General features: G+C 44.6%; 1 protein-coding gene across 1 annotated transcript in view; it reads right to left on the bottom strand.

Moving 5' to 3' along the window:
- Positions 1-20,101, bottom strand: part of cacng2a (calcium channel, voltage-dependent, gamma subunit 2a) — a 60,669-nt gene that overhangs the window by 9,587 nt on the left and 30,981 nt on the right. Inside the window, exon 2 of the mRNA XM_084371305.1 lies at positions 11,639-11,722. Coding sequence (XP_084227431.1) covers positions 11,639-11,722 — 84 coding nt within the window. The remainder of the gene's footprint in view (positions 1-11,638; positions 11,723-20,101) is intronic.

Raw genomic sequence — 20,101 nt, 5'->3', positions numbered from 1 at the left:
ATAATGGTTGGTCACACAGTACACTGTGTTTGCAAACCATTTTTATTATAACTGACCATTTACTACCTCTCCCGATCATAGCCTGACAGCACGGCCTTTCCAAAAACCTCAAAATAAAACTGCCAACGTGTAAGGAATGGGTTAAACATTGTGATCTGCTCCAACTTAAGTTGCAAATGCTAATATGTTAAGCTAACTATCTTGCCACCTCGTAACCTGGCATTACTTCCAAACGCAAAAGGGGGATTAGCCAAAAAACTACCTTGTGTTGTGGGCTTACAGGTTAGAAAAATACCTTTTCAGGACTGAAACATTGACTGTATGGGAGTTAAAGATGCTAGGCTACTATATTAGAGTTTAAAGTCATTAGCAGCTCTGTGTCCTGCACTTTATTTGGTTTGAAGAGGTTTAGAATCGGCTACTTTTGACTTAAGGGATACTTTTAAACAAATAATTAGCCTACATTTTATTAATTAGTATTAGTATTTATGATACAGTAGCTACTAAAACAATTTGGCTAGCTATAGCTGCTGCACCTTTATCTCTAGATGCTATTTTGTTTTTTCTGGGCGATGTAGCCTAGCTTTAGCCTCGGTACGCCTCAACCCACCAAATGCACTTGAAGACCCTTATCTCATTTGGAAATATTAAAAAGTCAGCCGGAGACTGAGCCAATTTGCGGAGATTAAATGTTAGCATTAGCTGAAGCCAGCTAGCCCACCTAACGCATCTCAAATCTGGAAGCAACAGTTATTAATTCACGGTTGCCAGCTACAAATAAAAAAAACCTGTGAGAAATCTAAATCCATCCTTTCAAAACTGAATGTGAATGATATATCTTAGATCCAACTTTATTTGCACAACTCTTTACCTGTTGTAGAGGGCTCATCTACATTTGCATACAGTGAGATACATTTTCAGTATAAATAATAGGAAGTTGCATCAAACTTTTGCAAGTTCTACTCAGACGAGACAGAATCTGGAAAAAACAAAACAAAATCACAGCCTTCTCTCAAACACTAACTGATTTCTATTTATACCGCTTGTTATACTGTTTGCCTCGTGATGATTGGCACTTTTCTATTTACCACCACTACCACTTTGCTGTTTTCCTGTCAGTAGCCGAAATGTGAATTGGCACACGGGTTTACACTTCCACAGATGGAGGAAATCTCATCTACTTTGATTTTATTGAGCAAGAGCGCTGAGCGTCGATACTATTTGGTTTCTCTGATCCTTCACATATATGCAGGCAGGAAGAGGCGACTCAGTTACGCAGATTTTTGGAAAGCAGTGAGGATGATAGACAGGAAGAGAAAACTTATGAGGGATGTCGAAACACGAATGGGCGATGAATGATAGGCCTATTTAAAATGTGTAATTTGTAGGAAATGGCCAGAATTCGAAGGCAGCTCCCCCCCAGAAGGTATGAGGTTGGGAGTTACCGCAGGAAACGGGGCTCTCTCAACCAGCCTCCCAGTAAACATGGCTGGACACCAAATTGGGACTGAACACAGCCTCTGAGACCGGCAGATGCCAGTTTGAAGACAAGGGAAACAGTATGGAGGTGATCCGCAGCAGCTCTGACCAGGACTATGACTCCCGAGACAAAAAGACATGACACCACCAGAGAGTCGGGTATCAGCAGCGGGCTAAAATGACTGGAGAACTTAAATCGTCATGTAAACATGAAGCTACAGGCAGCAGCTGGTTGGCTTAGACTGGAGAAAGCTGGCTGGACTAGCCCACTCTAAAAACACAACCTGTTGTTTACACAACCGGCTGGTGGTGGCAGCTTCATATTGAACAGATATACGTTATATGGGAGGGTTTTCAATCGGCTCATCTAACGATTCATGAGAAAGTGTTTAAACAGACTTCCCAAACTTCACAGAACGCATCCTTCATGTCTGCAGAGTACAGCAGCATTCAAACAGGCAGTGTCTCGCTCTGCCCGGCCTGTTGGTGGCTGCACCGGGGCAGGAGCTGTAGTAATGAGCGATGGATGCTGGTTTAGCCCCGCCCTGCTCTGTCCTCCTGCCAGCATGCGTGCCAACCTGCTCACAGAGACACAGGGTGAGAGCGGATACTGTGTGTACTGTATTGATTGGCACGGCTGCAGCTCAGGCTGGTGTCCGAGCGCTGGCACTCTTCAGCGCTGGCTGACAAACAACTTAATGAGACTCAACACCCATGCAGGCCCATGGCTGGGTTTTCTACAGCAGCTAGTCTTCCTCAGTGCCACTGTGGCTTCACTCATGCAACCTGAGTCCAAAAGCTAAATAATGTGAATATTTAGAGGCATTCAGGCGCCGACTGGCAGTTGCTTTCATTTCCTGGAGCGGCAGGAAACGAACACATAAGGGAGCCAATCTAAGAAACCTTACGTTAGACTTAAATATTATATTCAAAGTTAGGGTTCACCTCTAAAGCTGCTTGTTCTAGCTGTGGAAAAGTCACTAAAGATGCGCTAATTATGTAACACTAACAGGTTGCACCAGTGATGATGATGTTAATATAAATATATAAATATTATAAATGGGTTGAATATTTATGCTAATTTTAACACTGTATCACATCACTTTGATAGATCTGTTTGCACTTTGACGTTTATTGCTGTATGCTTTTTAATTTTTTTCAATGGGAGCTCCTCTCTCCCACAGAAAACACTGCTCCTTGAACGCCTCGTCAGTGGTCCCACCTCAAATCATGTGACTTCTTCACATCACATTACATCACCATGTCACACATTTGCATAATTTATGTCTATAATCGCGCTGGAAGTGACGCTAACTGGAAGCTGAAAACACAAGCGAAGACAGGGTGAACGGTGCTGGCTCAGACGTGTGTGAGCTGACCAATCAGAGCAGACTGGGCATTCAGGAGGCGGGGCCTTAAAGAGACAGGAGCTAAAACAGTGAATGTGAATGATTTCCACAGTATCGTTTTTGACAGTTGGCTGTCAAGTAAAATACATCAAAGGGACCTAAGAAAAGGGATAGAAAGTCGAATTTATGAGATAAAACAAATGTGATGAATAAAAGTGATATGGTATTTATAAATGTAATAATTTCGACTTTTTATCTCATAGTTACGATTTCTTTTCTCTTTATGACTAACCATGGTAATATTGTTTGATTCAAGCTTAGTTTTCATCCTAATATCAGACATCTCTCAGTCTAAAACCAAAATAAAACTGATTTAAATCCAATTAATCCATGATGAGAGTGTGAAGGGTACCGCCAAATTTGATGAACAAATTATTTTAAGAGCACAAATGATTCAATCATCTTCTCATTTGCTCTGTAGATCTTTGCTCTCTTTTAAAATACAAACAAAAAAGTCAAGGTTACATTTGTTCCCATTTCTGGAAAACTTTAACTTGTGGAAATGCATTAAACATAATGACTGTACGCACCAACAGTGCACACATGTACAGTACGTGTGAATAAACGTGCACTCTGTCCTCTTCACAAAGGCACCCTCCATCCTTTCCCTCTCTCTTTCTCTCTGCCTTTCTTACTTTCTTTCTCTCTCTCTTTCATTGACAGGGTTGAGAGGAAATTAGCATTGGCTCTTAATCAGCCTCCCCCAGCCCAGAATGTGCTGATGTGCAGGACAGGGTCATGCTAATCAGGTGCCTCAGCTCCCAGGCACATTGATTTAATACTACAAACGCTTATTAATCCCCTCCACACCTCCTCCTGCTCCTGTTCCTCAATACTGAGCCCTTGCATCGTCCTCGTCCTGATCGGGAGGCGTGTTGCCCCTCGGCCCCGACTCTCACCCCTCACAGCCCCCTCGTTACCATCAACCCCGGCATTAAAACATCCACGACGCATCTCTCAAAAACAGTGGGAGTGGCTAGTGACTGCGTTAAAATACACAGTGTGAAAAAATGTGCATAAACAAAGGAAATTAGCTTTGGTGGCTAAATTCAAAATGTGCAAGAATGCTTACGCAGCTCTCGGCCTGCTGCATCTGAAAGCTTATGTGTCTTGACAACACACCTCGCGGGCAGAATGCAATTTGACTTGAAATTGATTAGAAAATAAATGCGAGTCTCTCTCGCCGGCGTTTATAAAACAGAACAAGAGTGAGAGCTGAGATGCTCAGGTTTGACATTTAAGACACCTCTGGGAATTCAATAATAAGTCGTTTTGTTTGTATTTACACTCATTTATGTCGTCCTGTTCTTTTATTTTTTGGGCTTTTCTCTGTTTTCTTTATCCATTTCTCATTCCTCTTCTCATAACTTCCAATTGATATCTACTCATTTATCTAAAATGTTTATAAAAATCAGCTGTACTCCAACTCACAGAGAACAACAACCACCCAGTACAACTTAGTGCAGCATCGCGATAATATTGAAATTCAATTATTCCTTTAAACAGGAATAATTGAATTTAACTCTTTTAGCCATTTAGTTTCAAATAAAACTGATACAAATTGTTGATTTATCAATTAGTCATTCAACAGACAATTATTTTGGTATTTTGTTAATGATTTAAGATATTATTTTAAGCAAACATGCCAAAAATTAACTTGGTCCGACAGCTTAAATGTGAACATTTCCAAGTTTTCTTGGGTTTTGGTGGTTGGGCTGACAAAACAAGTGACAAGGAGAAGACTTCTTGTCGTGCAGGGAAATGTTGCTGGTGCTGTTGTTTTGTTTTTCCATCATATCACCCTGACCAACCCCCAACGCAAACGTATCCTGCTCAACATACACTCGAGTGTCGCTTCAGGAAGTGATCCTGGATTCAGGTAACTAACGAAAGTGTCAAACTTAGAAGTGCAGGACCGCTGATCAGCTTGCTGTATTTGACACTGGGACAATGACACTTGACTGTAAGTCAACATTTGAGCATCACTTTTCAAGGACTTATGATAAAATGACACAAACCCATTAAAAGTACACAAACACAACTGTACAATATAAAACAAGTCTGTTTGTCTCGACTTAAATACTTTAAATGCTTACAATCATTCATAATCAAGATGTTTCGTTTAATCGCTTTGCGAGCACTTCCATCAGTCTGAATGTAAAGTTGTACACGGATGATCCCGGCACATACACACAGCTACCAATCAGAGCCCGGCGGTGCTCCCGCTGAATATAGCTCTGTCATATTAACATCACATCACACACACAAAGGCGGGTCAGTGGAACACAGAGCTCCCTCACACTGAAATCACTTCACATGACAGGCCCGCTCAGACAATTAAAGTTCCCTCCACAGAACACATTTCAATTACTGTAATTACCCTCCACTCCACCGCTGATGTCCCAACAGATCACGGCTGAACGTCGGCGCGACAGTGCCACGCCGGAGCTGAGCATGTCCAACACCACACATCATCAGCAGGGAAGTAAACGCCACACTGAGCTGCTGTAGCGCAGGTTTTTTATCTTTGGTTACATCAATAGTGTGTAGAACTGATTACAAATATTAAATCAAATGGTTTTTTTTCTCATGTGTCATCTTAAAGCATGCAGCAATCAGAATACATGAGAAATATATAATATAAGAAGGTTTGATATGAACAAAATGTTTATTATAGCCTGTCTGTTACAATTTTCCCGAGCCACATATACGTTTTGCACCAAAAGTGGTCAAACCCCGACGCTCCACTGCTTTGCATCTGGAGATAAAAAGGACTCAAGTACATAATATGCCGCTCTCTGTCACAACGGTGGGAATTTTCGGGGCTGTTTCGGCTCGCAGCCGTTGAATAAACTGCTCTGAGATGCAGGTGCAGCCGTCTTTTGATGATGCCCCAGTGACAGCCTGACGCCGCAACTCGTCCTGTGCTTTTCTAATCTCCCTTTAATATGAGGACGCACTCTCTCACCTCTGTGTTTTACAAGCTGCGCCGTCTCCATATTCCCCCGTTAATAAGATATAAAGTTAGAGCGCTAGCACTCACTCGGTCAACCAGGACAAAAATGATTGGCTTTTAATTTATTGGCTCATGTCTGTGTGCCGCGTGTTTTATGTATCAGTCGATGGGTTCCTTATTTGTTGCTAGAAGTGCGGGGTGCTCAATGTCACCTGCTAAAGCGAGCACGGACGTTAACTTCTTCGACTAGTATTAACACATTATCTACCCTTGTGACAACCCCGTCTCAGGTCACGTGATCACATTAAAGCCCTCTGGTAGGGCCCTCCCCCTCCTCTCCCCACACACGCACACTCTTGTAACACAAACTGCTACTAGAGACTCTGCACTGGTGTTGTTCGCCACCCCCTGCGCTGCCCTACAAGCCCCTGCGTGTCCTGCCCCAGACCCATTGATTTTATCGGGCGATGCCAGTTCAGGCCAGCGTCCAGTCTGCTGCGGGGCCCCAGGGTGACACGGGCTGTGACAGGCCTGCCCTTCTGTCATCAATGTCAGCGAATACTCTCAGATGAATGCATGCGAGCACCAGAGGCAGAGATCAACGCTGTCTCGGGGCGTAAACACCCGGGAGAGTTTCATAAGGAAGTTAATCAAGGGTGTGAGAACAGTCCTGTACCTTTTCTATTATCACTGACTTTTGACTTGTTTACATGCTGGAACTTCATGCCTTAGGGTGACTACATACTTAGTCTGACAATGTTTGGGTATGATGTACAACCACCGGGAAAATGCTTGTTCTTTAAGGGTGCACATACAGATAAATCGGATCCAGACCACATTGAGAAGGTCTCTCAATCGAGACACTCTGGATTTCAAAGTGTCACAACAATGACATCAAATGCAGTGACCGAAGTGCATCAGAGTATGGAGTACAACAACGCAGGGAACATCAGTCCGTGGACAGACGCTGAAAGAAATCGTCTGATGCTCATGATTCTGCATTGAAAAGCCGCATCATCAGCGAACGCCACCGCTGCCGCTAGTCGCTAGTTTGTTTCGGCGGACTCCATTTACATTGCACAAAGTCACAAATCCGACCCGAGTTCTTCACAATGAAATCCACAGTCCGGCTGAAAGATTTAACTCAAACGAATCATCTACAGGCTTAAATGGGCAACCGGGAGAGATGTTAAAAGTCTCGTTTTTCACGTCACTTTACAATCATCTCACATAAAGCCAATAAAAAAGTGATTAATACATTTAAACTGCTTCAAATTGTTACAAAGAGCCCCTTTAAAGATCTGATTTGCCTCAGGTCTGAACAAAGTTCACCAGCTCGCCTTTAACTGTGTCTGTCTGCCGCTTGGTGCTGAGCAGGTCGTGTACAGTCGGCTTTTAAGAGCTTCTCGCTCAAAACAGCTGCCTGCTGCGGCCGAAAACGACCCTGTCACAGCGGTGAGGGTGAGCCTAGCTGTGGCAGAGAAAGAAAAACACAACAAGCCGAAAGAAAACTGAGGGGAGCTGCAGAGTCGAGTGATAACTCTCTGTGGGTTTTGTCACTACGAGCGCCCTCTTTCACACCGTGTAGTCGTGCGATAGTTTGTTAATATGAAAGTATTGATTAGAGCTGCTTTAAATTAATGACGAATTTGCAATCTTGCATAATTTCCTGTTCAAATAACACCCAATATCAATCTCTTGATTGTTTCCAAAACAGAGCAGTATCAACATCAGAGCGCAGTGCACACTTTAAAGCGCTAGTCTACACTAAGGAACTGGGACACACTGCATGATTGGGGATTGTTTCCAGTGGGCTGCTGGGAAAAACAAAGGGGGTTTTGATGTGAAAAAACAAGCAAACACACAGCCTGGAGCAGGAGAGAATGTTGTGGCAAGGACTAAGAGAAAATGTCTTGATAAAAAGCACAAAACACTGAATGAATCAGCTGTGAAATGATGGCAGACGGAGTAAGAGAATGGATAATGGCTCCTTCATCTTCTGTTAGACCTGCTGCAGGTTTGTTTTAGAAGTGAAGCTCTAAAAAAAGGTTGATCAACAGAAAAATACCAGTTAAGGATTTTGATAATTCGTTAGTAGTCATCTCTCAAGCAATAATAGTGGGAAAAAGCCAAATGCTCTCTGGTCTTTCTGCCTTTCTCTGTTTGATATCATTGTAAAGTGAATATCTTTGGGATATTTGAAGACGACACTTTGGTTGTGACGGCCATTTGTTCACTGCTGTTTGAGATTTTGTCAGAGACGAGAAAAACGTCGACTTAATTAACAAATGAAACACAGGTTAGCAGGAGGAAAAAACAAAACATGACATATGAGAGAACTACAAAATAAAATAGGAAATAACCAAAAACTCAAACCGTGACACATTTCACACGTGACACAATCTCCCAAAGAACCACTTGAATTTATCAAATTGCTTGTTTTGTTCAAAACCTTAAAATATTTCATTTATTCTCACATAAGTCAGAGAAAAGCAGCTGGAACCAGTTTGCTCGACTTGAAGAAAATGTCTTTATAGTCGATGTGTTATAAGCACAGTGATATCCAACATTTCCTGACACAAAAACCTCTGACTAACAGTTAATTTCCGACGCACACGCCCCTCCTCCCTTGACGTCTCCCTCTCTATATTACACCGAATTGATGCCTTTCAGTTTAGTATTAGTAGCTTGCATAACTGGGCGTTTTCTTCCCCTCTTTCTTCTCTCTCAGCTGCTTAGCGCCCAGTAGAGCAGTGGATGATGGGAGCTCCGACACGGCATGATCTAAAAACCCACTGGCGCTTTAGTGTGCCTCAGCTGGCTTATATAACCCCGTGTGGATGTGCAAACTGACTTGCTATTGGGAGAGCTGAGGACTCACAGAACAGACACACACACACACACAGAGAAGCCACTGATATGTTTGTGTGTGTGTCAGCGTAAGGACAGCAGATCAGAGTGTGTGTTTGTGTGATGAAGAAGAAGCGGGGGTGCATGTTTAGGAGAATATAGTCGGATTTGTCTGTTTTTTTTCCTGCTCAGCAACCAAATATCTCCCTCCTCCTCCTCGCTACGCTGTTTGATGACATCACCGGCGTGTCCCCTCGATTTTGGACCGGCGAGCTCCCCGAGTGATGTCATTTCCGTCTGGGCCTTCACCTGAAGTGACATCATTCCTGTTGCATAACTATCTCCCCCTCCTCTCTCTCCTGCATGTGAGAGCAGAGGCAGCTTTTCCCCGTCTCTGGCCACCCAGAGGCGCCGTGAAACTCCTCATTATGGAAATACCAGGTGTGTGTCCGTGAAATGGAAAATGGGCAGATATGAAAATACGTCTGAGACACCCACCGCGATGCCGCGTCCTCTGTGACCTCTCCGTGCACCCGGGAAACGGCTTAACGCTTTGAGCTCTCTTTCGAGCCAGAGAGATGACAATAGGTGCTGTACGACTCTGACATGAAATATTACGGGTGTGAGGGTGAAGAGCGGCAGAGTGTGGGAGACAGCGATCGAGAGAGGCCTGACCTATATAAGAAGGAGGCTGAAATATTTATGGATGTGAGTGTCCTAATTGGCAAGCCACTGGGAGCACTGCGGCCTTCTCCTCCAATCACAGCCTGGGAAGAGGTTAACACACACACACACACACACACACACACACACATGTGAGTGCAGACGAGCGGCGGTGGTCCGAGAGCCAGAGCGCGGCCTCTGTCCAGCGACCCTGTCATCCCCAGCCCGGGAGACGGCTCTTCATAAGACTGATCTGCCTTCGCCGCTGCTCCAGCATTGTTACAATCATTACCAGAGCTGTTATCGTAACCGTTCTCTCTGGCACATATGGACGGGAACAACCGCTCAGAGCGCTAAGTCAAACACAGCCTAATTGGCTGGGCTTAATCTCCAGCACTGGCACGCACGGCTCGGCTCGGCTCTCCGAGAGGCCTCAATTACTGTCCCCCGCCGATGGAGACGAGGAGACGGACACTTTCGGACTTCTAGTTATGAACCACTGCGGGCTGCGGCAGGGCGGGGGAGGAGGGGGGGAGTTGGACCACATCAGGGGTCAACAGGGACTCGGGACATTGGTTTGTTTATCAAATAGAAATACATTTTATAATCAGTGTTGAGCATGATATTTTTAGATCTTTATAAAAAAAAGTAAAAAGGGTAGTGACATTTCTCGCTACATTAATGGGTAACTTCATCGATTTCATGTGATGCACACTGGCCCAAGAAGACTTGTATCCATAAGCTCACACTGTGAAAGAAGTGGCGTGGAAGTGCAAAGTAGCAGAAAATGGAAATACTAAAGTAAAGTCCCTCAAAAATGTACTAACAGTACAGTAAGTACAGTACAGGCTACATTGGCCACTCCTAACATAACATAAAGCGAGCTGCCAGGTTCGAGGTTGAGTTGCATTGTGGGTAATGCAGTTGGCAGGCAGGTTTAGACAGATACCTCTGGTTCTGCTTTTCCTGAATTCCTTATCTTATCTCATCATAGTTTGTGTGATTGTTAATTGGTAGCGTAGTCTTTTAACTGCATTACTTAACCTTTAAACAACTCTGCAGCCTCCACACCCACATGTTACATACCGTGTATTTAACTAATGTAGAGAGAGAAAACAAGACATTATGGGTTTAACGAGCAGCCAGCCTACGTTTTAGAGATACTCAATGAGCTGGCTTAATGTTTGCCACAGTGACCGAGGACGCAGCAGCTCTCACAGAAACCCTCCAACCCTCAGCGAAACCAGGATTTCCTTAATGTAAGTTACCAGTGACAGCGTACATGAGCGAACCAGCTAAGAACACACGACGTGTTCGACGGCAGTTTCTTCACTAAACCCACAATTAAAACTCTCACAAACACTGCGACAAGGATGCCAAAACTGGACTACATCACTTGGACTACAAAATAACCAATTTACTCCAGAGGATTGATATAATGAAATATACATATGTTGTCGACTGTCAGCAGTGATGCTCTCCAAAAAGTTTCTTTCATCAAAGCTGTTTTAACAGATTGCTTCACGAGAAGACATCCAAATCCTCCTCATTGGACCAGAGCAGCAAAACTGCGACATTTAAGTTATTCTCCCTCTGAAATGAAAACTAAATCAAAATCTGCCAAAGCAAAAGTAGATTTACTGAGTTGGTGTGTAGAAAAAAGAAGAAAAATTCTCAATGTTTCTCTGTGAAATTTGAACTCCGTGACTTCACGACTGGTCTGTAAGTCACAAATAACGTCTCAGACGCATTAATTGGCCAATCAGGAGAGAGTATTGAGCTGACGGCACTAACAGTACATCATGAGCTCTGGGTCATTGTTGTGATTTTTAGGATTAGCAGGCAAATGAGTTCGACAAGCATCTCCATCTTGCTTGCACAAAGGAAAAGAGAGCAGAAATCAATGGGCTGTGTTTACAGGGTACACAGCCGACTGTAACACTGCACGTTATGTTACACACAGCCAAGCAGTAAAAACAGACGAGCTGCTTGGCAGGACTCAGCCTGGCCGGCGTCGTGCTAAAAGCAGGCAGAGACAGCAGTGACACGCGGGCCAAGAGCAGTTACTGGCACGGCGCTCCAGTCTGAGACGGAGCAAAAAGTGGGACAAATTTTAAAAATACAGTAAATGTCTAGAGAGAGAGAGAGAGAGAGAGAGAGAGAAAAGCCTGATGTGATTTTCTTTTTTTTCTCCAAGACGAACGACCAAGCAGCAAAAGAGCATCCATCTAATGTGTACGCAGGATTTCTCTGTGTGAGGACAGGGAGACGAGATACTCACGTAAGAAGTACTCAGATGGGTCCGCTTCGTAATCCGTTTCCTCGGGAAAGTGGTCTATCTGTTTACACATCCCTTTGAAGTTTCCTGTTGGGGGGAAAACAGAGAAAACAGAGTTCAGGAGAGTTCACACGAGAAGGCACCGACGACACAAACAGCCGGGCAGCAAACTTCTTAGGAACTCATGAAACACTTCTGCCGCTCTCTCAGTCCAAAGAGAAGACACGGTTTGATGATGTGGTGAAGCAGTGTGGGATCATGGGAGTTGTCGTTGTTGTGTTCACATGGACTTTAATATTCCACTTACAATCAAATACAATCAATTTTGGCTTAGTTTCCTGTTTTATTTTGTAAGGGTTATCCTTGTGTCATGTTGCGTAACTTCCTGTCTCTCTCTTGTTTCCCGCCCTTGTGATTGTCCTGATTGATTTCACCTGGCCCTGATTAGTCTCCTGTGCGTTCAGTCCTATCCTCCTGTGTAGGTCTGTGTCTTTCCCTCTCTTAAACCTATTCTGTCTTAGCTTACTTTCCTATTTCTTAACTTGTGTTAATGTTTTGTTTCTTGATGTCTTGCTACTTGTTTTTAATGTGTTTTAAATGCAATTCTTAATGACTTTTAATGTCATTTTTACACACATCCTGTAAGTTGGAATCTAATCAGGATGATTTCAATCAGATTGAAGAGATATGGTCCATGTAACCACGGCTAGTGGCGTTCACAGATGAGGTAATGTAGTCAAGTTTGCGCCAACTTCATTCCTTACTCTCTGACGTGTCATCTCGGACACAACACCTTGTTGTCTTACACAATCAGACTGCCTCTTAAAACAAAATAACAGACCTCAAGCCACCTGCAAACCATTTTGAGGATAAGAGATTGAACGTGCTGCTCAACAAAATAGTCGTTTAGTTGTAGGCAAAGACGGTCAATCAGTTCACATCAGTGGACCCTGTTCTCTGGTCTCACTTAGGCCAGAACCCGCTCTTCAGAATCAGACCCGAGCACCAGGCCTCTCCGGCAGCAGGTGCCAGCTTGTAAACAAGAGCAGCGCAGCTGGTGCGACCTGGAGCCGCTCCAGCTTTTCTGCACAGGGAACCTCATCTCTTAATGCTCGTTCATTTGACTGACAGCTCGCCGTCCAGCTACTCTGTCCGTCCAGGAAGCAGCGCGCCGGCTTCCCTCTCCTCCCCCTCCCACTTCCTCCTGTCTGCTCTCCTACACTCACCGCCTCTCAGCAGCGGTTTGGCATTGATGAGGTCACTCAAGGTGGCGTGGCGGGGGAGGCGCGCATAAGGCGGCCATTACGGCGACCTGCTGCCGCGGCGAGCGGGCAGATGCCCGGGCGTTTGATTGGACCAGATTAGCGTTTCATTAACTTCTTCATCTCCTCTCCCTCCAGTGTCCCTCTAATTAGGTGAACAGGTGTTGGCTACCATTGTGCCAGGTGTTGCAGAGGAGGTTTTGGCAGCGAGGCATGATGGGCACAGCGGGGTGCGGTTATTACTTTGTGAATGGCCCACATGCAGCGGAGAGTGAGGGACCCCCCGGTGATGACCACTCAGACATTAGAGAGAGTGTCACCTGGAAAAAAAAAGAGCCATCAAAGCCTCCTCGATCTGCTCTCCCACCTGCGTACAGTACTTGTGCCGGGGCTACCTGCAGGCTGGCAACGGCCACCGTCTGTTCAGAGACTCAGCTCAGGACGGATGTATTTAGACGGAGGAAACGTTTGCTTTGTCAAGTTTCCAACACCAAAAGGAGTCGAAAACATGATGGATGTGAGGGGGGTCGCTGCCTCCTCATCGCTCCACGTACAGTAGATCTCATGTCTTTATCTCTTCAGTGGACGTTTAAGTCACAGGCTTCATGAACTAATGCATGGATACTCAGACAGAAACTTAGAAATGATGTCCAGGTTAGGTTCAGTCACGTCCACCACAGAGTCATAGTTCCATCAATGCTGATAAATATTTGTGTCTACTGCAGAGTCATTCGACCCGAGAATGAGTGTCAATTGTACTCTTTTCATTTAAAGACAAAAGCCAGATGTTGGTGAGTGTTTTTTTGTCCAGTTTAAACAGGATTCCCGTCGGTTTCCATCGCTTTTTGCCGCCATTGGTGCCCCAACTTTTCCATCTCAGCCACATGTAAAAACATTGATACAAATTTTCATCTTTTTTTGTCCAATTTACAGTGTTTCCACTTCGGTTTTTCTACGTGTAAACTGAAAATGTGCATAAAAACAAGTTGACGGAAATGCATGCGTTGCAAAGGAGGAAGCATTTTGCATGAGCGTGGGAACCTCTGCATAAAAAACCCCCACTAATCCTCAGTGGACACAATCCAATGTACCGGCTATTTATGTGTGTGTCCACTCGTCTCTGGCCCATAATCAAAAAACACTTATCGATTTTCATCAACAAGTTCTGTGGCAATTAGAGATAAGGAAACAGACAAGCAGGGGGAAAGACAATGAAATGGGTAGGAGGAGGAGAGATAAATATAGGAAGGGCAGGGAACAGAGAGGTTTTGAAGGACAGAGAGGGAAGATGGAGTGGGAGGTGGAATACATCAAGTTTCAGTGTCACAGTTTAGGCCTGGGTAATTGCTGAGCCATGAAAAAGCCCTCCAGAGTTTAACGGACCTGCACAGTTTCCAACTTCCTGCTCTGATATACGACACAAAGCTTCTTCTTCGGTGGCAGACTGGGCTCGTTCCAATCAGCTGGAAGGTGATCTCGGCTAACTCGCGCTAGCATAGAGCTCGAAAGCACGTCATCCTCCGAAGCTTCGCAGCTAGCTGTAGCACGCCAGTTTCAGATGTGAGCTGGTGCATTTGATAGGTGAAACCCCGCCGCCTCCTGCAAACTACTCCCCCAGGCCACTGCTGGAAATAACAATATGCTCCTCTTCAACTTGCCTGCTTAAATAAGCTTTAAATAAGTTGCATTTCCAGGAGAGGAGACAGGAGGGGGAGAACACACTCGTGCCGCCTCTCAGAGCATATTTCACTGAAAGATGACTTGTGTTTACATACGACTACATTGCACACTCCCAGTGGAGCTGTCTGAGCAAACTAGCAGCAGCAGCAATCCGCAGAGCACCATGTGTGTGTCTTAACAACATTATCAAGTGGGTGTAAGATTTGGTTTGCAGCTGGCCGCCCCATCCGCAGTTGTGCGATTTGTAATAGCAGCTGTGGAGAGTGGCCTATTGGGGGAACCACTTCAATTAGCGTGCTGAAAGATTTATGTGACACTTAACCGCTCCAAACGGTCCTTTTCTTGTAAGACATGTAAACTCAGCAGGCTGGTAAATGTTTTATAATGGCATTTTCATTTCAGAGACCTCCCCACGTGAGTGTGAGCGCGGGGCCGAGGCTCGGAGAGAGCCGTTTGGCCATGAAGAGCTTTGGCAGGGGGGGACGACTGTTGAGAGGAGAGGTGTTACCGGAGGCTCAGGTGCGCAGGGGTCAAAACACTTAGCACCGAAAGAGGAACACCTGTATTCACAGAGCAACACTTGCACTTTCAGCACTGTATGCTGGATTACGCTTGAAGGACTCTGAGTTTAAAGTCACATGAAAACTGACTGAAACTGGATGAACGGGGCGGGAGAGGGACACTTAAAAGCCTTTCATATGAAAACAGATATATATTAAGATGTTTGGTGTTTAATGAGTAAAATATAATGAAAACAAAATGCTGATTTTTAAAATTTAGGACACAATTTCAATACTTTTATAATTTTTTAATAGTTTTTTGAGTACCATAACCTATTCACTGAGGTCTTACAGATTTTAGAGGTATGAATCATTTGAAGATACTCCAAGAGATGACATCACAAAAACCAAAAAAATTCCTGTCAGCACTTGCAAACCATTTTGATAACAGACTTTGAAGAGTTTGCACGTTTTGCTAACTATCAAACTCCAGCCACGAGACTCCAGCCGCATGATTTGAGGGTTTAACACCAAACGAGTAAAAAGTCTACATCCAACGACAATGTGAACATGCTGATCTTTAGCAGTTTGCCATCTTAGTTTAACGTGTTGTCGTACTAACATTTCCTAGGATCACCAAAGTCAGTAGGATTCATCCTCTGAGAACCAGGAATGTTTTAAAGTCATAGCATTGAATGAGATAGTTGCTGAGATTTATTAGTCTGGACCAAAAACAGACTGACATCACCATCCCATGATGCATGCAAAATCTGCCTATTTTACTGTCTGCCTATGTATCCCGGTGCAAATGCAATCTACTGAGAGAGAAACGATCAAATTCAGCTCAGTAGGAAGAAAATTAGGTCTGGTTTTCATTTTAAAACAAAAGAAGGCAAAGGTTTCGTGCATTTTTTTGGTATTTAATTCTCTAAAGACAAACATTATGACATGAGGAATTAACCAACAAGGTGAAACGCTGTTTTTCCTGAATTTCAGGGCAGCGAGTCGAGCTTATTTGCGCAGCCTTTAATCACTGTTGCAGTCTCAAAGGGCTTCAGATAATCTAACACTACAAATGAACAATGAAACCCTCCGAACTTTAAACCCTCGTCGAGAACAAGGTTTAGGATTGTGCTGAAATCCAGACTGTAACTTCAGCCCGCTCAGCCTGACGCACAGTATCAATCGAGTGGTAATAATTTGTAGTGCCGTCGTTAAAAGAGCGAGCAGGTTATCTGAGCTCTCCCACCACCAAACCCCCTTGGACCCCTCCACTGGGGTCAGGTGACGCGTATGAGTGTGTGTTCGAGGGTGCGTGGTTACTCAATCAGTCCAGTCACCGCTGGCCACCGTGCCCCCCCATCGTGTGAATGAGCTATGGGCTAACCCCGTGCCCCCCTGCGTCCCCTCCTGTCCTCTGCAGCCATAAAGCACTTCATTACCACAGAGCCTGGAGAGACAGAGAAGCACTCAAGAGTGGAGAGTGGCGGAGAGAAGGGGGTTGTTGTGGCACAGAGAAGAGGGGGGTGGGCGAATGTAGATTTATTGTCGCCCACCACAGCGAGGCTCTGGGTCTGCTCCTGAGGGACCCCAGGTTTATCCGGTCAGCCCACTTTCAGGCCCAAACACATAACCAGGAGGAGAAGCTATTTTTGAGCCGGTGACGCCGCCGTGTTGCTCTGTGTTCATGTTTTTTAAAAAGGAGCTTTCCCCGGGCTGAGGTTCACATGTAGGTGCCGGGTTTTGGATCGGCTCCAGCTAAAGCCGAGCTCTGCTTAATGTGGAAGCGTTCCAAGGTTTAGGTGTGGACTGGTTAAGAGAGGTCTATGCTGCAGCTGAGAGGGCTTTTCTACCAGCAGCATGGCCTCTGGCTCCTGGTTGTTAGACGGGAACAGGGGAAGAAGACCCTCATTTCCTCTCTGGCTACTAACTTGAGCAGAAGTTGTGTTTCAACATTTGCAAGTGTGAAGCCACTGGATATATTTAAGGAGATCTAGCGACATCTCTGTAGAACAGGTATTTTTAAGCCAGACCTTTTAACCAAGTGGTTATGGTGCTTTAACATAACCACAGGTGAATTGCAGATAATAATTTTGTCTAATTTCTTCACCTGAATTTATTAACGTGTCTGTCTCCTTCTGACATAACCTAATGGACTCAATTAACATAACATAGGTCTTTCTGAGCATTTCTGCCTTTATAGTTGTGTGCAACAATGTGCAACCGCAGGAACTGTGAATGGTCAACTGCTCTCTGCAGGAGAAGGTTGACTGTGAGGTCTGCATGACGCAAGTTGAAGAAAGGCTTGCTAATCTTTCCCCTCTCGGTAACGCACTTCTAGCAGAGCCACATATCTGCACTGAAAACGCTTTATCACGCTCGCACTTCACAGCAACATCCTCCTGTTCAGACAAGGCAAACCTTTCTATATCACCAAGTGAACGAAAGACTGTAAACACGGTGACTAATGAACACATCCGTCATCCACCAACCTCACCTCCACATCCTGAAGCACACTGGACTTGATATAACTTTATATTATATAAGTCATATGAAATAAATCAAGACTGCACCGGAATTCATCATTCAAGAAAGCAGCTTTTACTATGTAACATATTTTTGATTACTGACAAGACACAACAAGATTATTGACGAATTATTTGAAATAAAATCGGAAGGATTGCCCTAACCAAGCGGTTACCTTGTGCCTACCTAACCAGAGCATAAGCACACGGATCTTTGTCTTTCGTTTACATTATACTTCACATACAGAAGTTCACATTTTTCTCCAGATCATTTGAAAAGTGCAGCTGGTCACTGGTGCCGCCACTGTCATGTGAAGCTCCTCGTGCACACGATCATACGCAGGACACGTGAATCACAGTCCTTTGTATTCACGTTGGCTCTCATCACATCGTACATATCTGCAGGTAAGAAAAGAGAAAGACCGGACGAATCCTTCCTGCGCGCCCGAGGAGAGAGACATCCTGCCCACACACACACACGAAAGCCTCAAACAGTGATCAAACATGATCACAGCTGCCACAGCGCTGCAGACAGAGACAAAGGTTTGATGAGACACAAACACGGAGGAGGTGCATGATGGGATGGGGAGGGTGGAGTGAGGAGGGGTGGGGGGGTTGCAGGGGGTCGGCAGGGCTGTTGACTGAGTGGGAGGTGCCGTTTAAAAGAGAAAGAGTTAGAGAGAGATTCAAGCCCACTTCTGGTTCGTCAGTGGGCGGCATTCTCAAAAAACTTTCCAGGCAGCCATTAAGTGCGTCACCATCCAGAAAGCCCCCCCCCCTCCGCTACACCCTCCTCCTCCTCCTCCTCCTCCCACCTTCAGAATCACATGGACGGAGCCGGTGAGGTGTCTTTAACCTCTGGACACACAGCGGCTTCGGTGACACAGCATGCAGCATTAGTCAGCTGCTGTTACAGTACCAGCACGGCAGCCTGCGAGCTAGCTTTAGCTCCACACAGCAACCTGCAGACGCAGTCAGGTGTGTCCGCGTCCTTTAGGGTCAAACACATAAGCTGGATTATAGCACCGAGCAGCCAATGGAAGGAGATATATTGCACACACGGGTCATTTAACCGCACAAATGAACACAAATGGCCTCCTCTGGTCTGGTGTTAGGGCGTTGCAGCATTCTCATGTGCATGCATGTATAGGTATGTGCATACAAATCCCCCGTGGATGGAAAGTTAATGGGTTCACGCATGTTACACGCTGACACCTTCTGCCTTCTAATGAACAGCCGCCCGAGCAGCGGTGACAAGAGCCCTAATCGCCTTATTCATCTTCATAATCACACCTTATTCATCCTTATAATCACTATATTCATCTTGGTAATGACCCCGCTAAGGCAGGGAGGCCCATTCGCACCGTCTCTCTCCCATCACACACACACTCACACAACACAGATGTAGCGAGGCATCTCAAGGCTGTGAAAACATGCTGTTTTCATGTCAGCACCCGGCCGGAGCAGAACTGTTGCGTGGAGACTTAAAGTAAAATGACAGTTAGAGCATATTTAGCTCAAGTAATGCGGCGTATTATAAACAGCATATCCAGACAGGGTATAATTTCAGGAGGCATCTGATCAAAACGTTCTGGGAATTTGAAAATGGACACCGGGAGCTGGAGCTGGAGGCATTTAGACTTTAACCATTCCCCTCTGAAGTCCATCCAAACAAACCTCCAGCCCGCGATATCACGAGCTAACAAGGTCAACTGGGATTTTAGCGACCGTCTACGTTACAGCAACAAGGAAGTGCTCTGTCATCTTTGCTCTTAACTTCCTGCCTGCATCTGAAAGTGGGTGTGTTGCTGGTAATAATCATGATGTCTAATGAGACAGTGATGTTTTTTGTGTTTTATTCAGTGTTTTAATTATTATATCATTAGTTATTAGTATTATAGTCTGGTTTTCCATGACATTGGCATATTATTTGTAACAAGGTAATTATTTTTAAAGGATAAAATATCTATCACATATTACATGTCATGGTTTGGTCATTTCCTGTTTTGTTTGTCATGTTTTGCTTTGCACTTCCTGTCTTTGTCTTTTTCCCACCTTTTTCCTTTTTACCTGTATTGTATTTGTTAATGAGTTCTTGTGTATTTAAGCCTGTGTTACTCTCTTAGTCTGACTTTTTGTCAGTTTATCTGCATTTCCTGTGTCTTCCTCTTACGATCTCCGTGTTCCTGCTTTTGTTCCCCATCACTTTCTGGTTTGTTCTTAGTTTTTTGTAATATTCTTTAGTTTTTCTTGGATTCTCTTTGGTCTGGTTTTGTTGCCTGCCTTTTTGTTTCCTGCCTTTTTGTCACCTGCTCTTTTTTTTTGCCTGTATTTTGTATTTTTTTGGGGCTTTTTCAGCTTTGTTAATAAAGCTTTTTAACATTCCTGCCTCTGTGTCTTGTGCTTGGGTCCCTTTTGTTTTGTTTTTTCAAATTCATGTTCATTTATTAAATCAGCTTCCAGTACGACAGAGCAAAAGACAGCAGGTGTAGTCATTAT

This window comes from Pagrus pagrus (genome assembly GCF_965226575.1).
Source record: "Pagrus pagrus genome assembly, chromosome: 13".
In the NCBI taxonomy this organism is placed as follows: domain Eukaryota; kingdom Metazoa; phylum Chordata; class Actinopteri; order Spariformes; family Sparidae; genus Pagrus; species Pagrus pagrus.
This window is presented reverse-complemented; position numbering and strand designations above follow the sequence as displayed.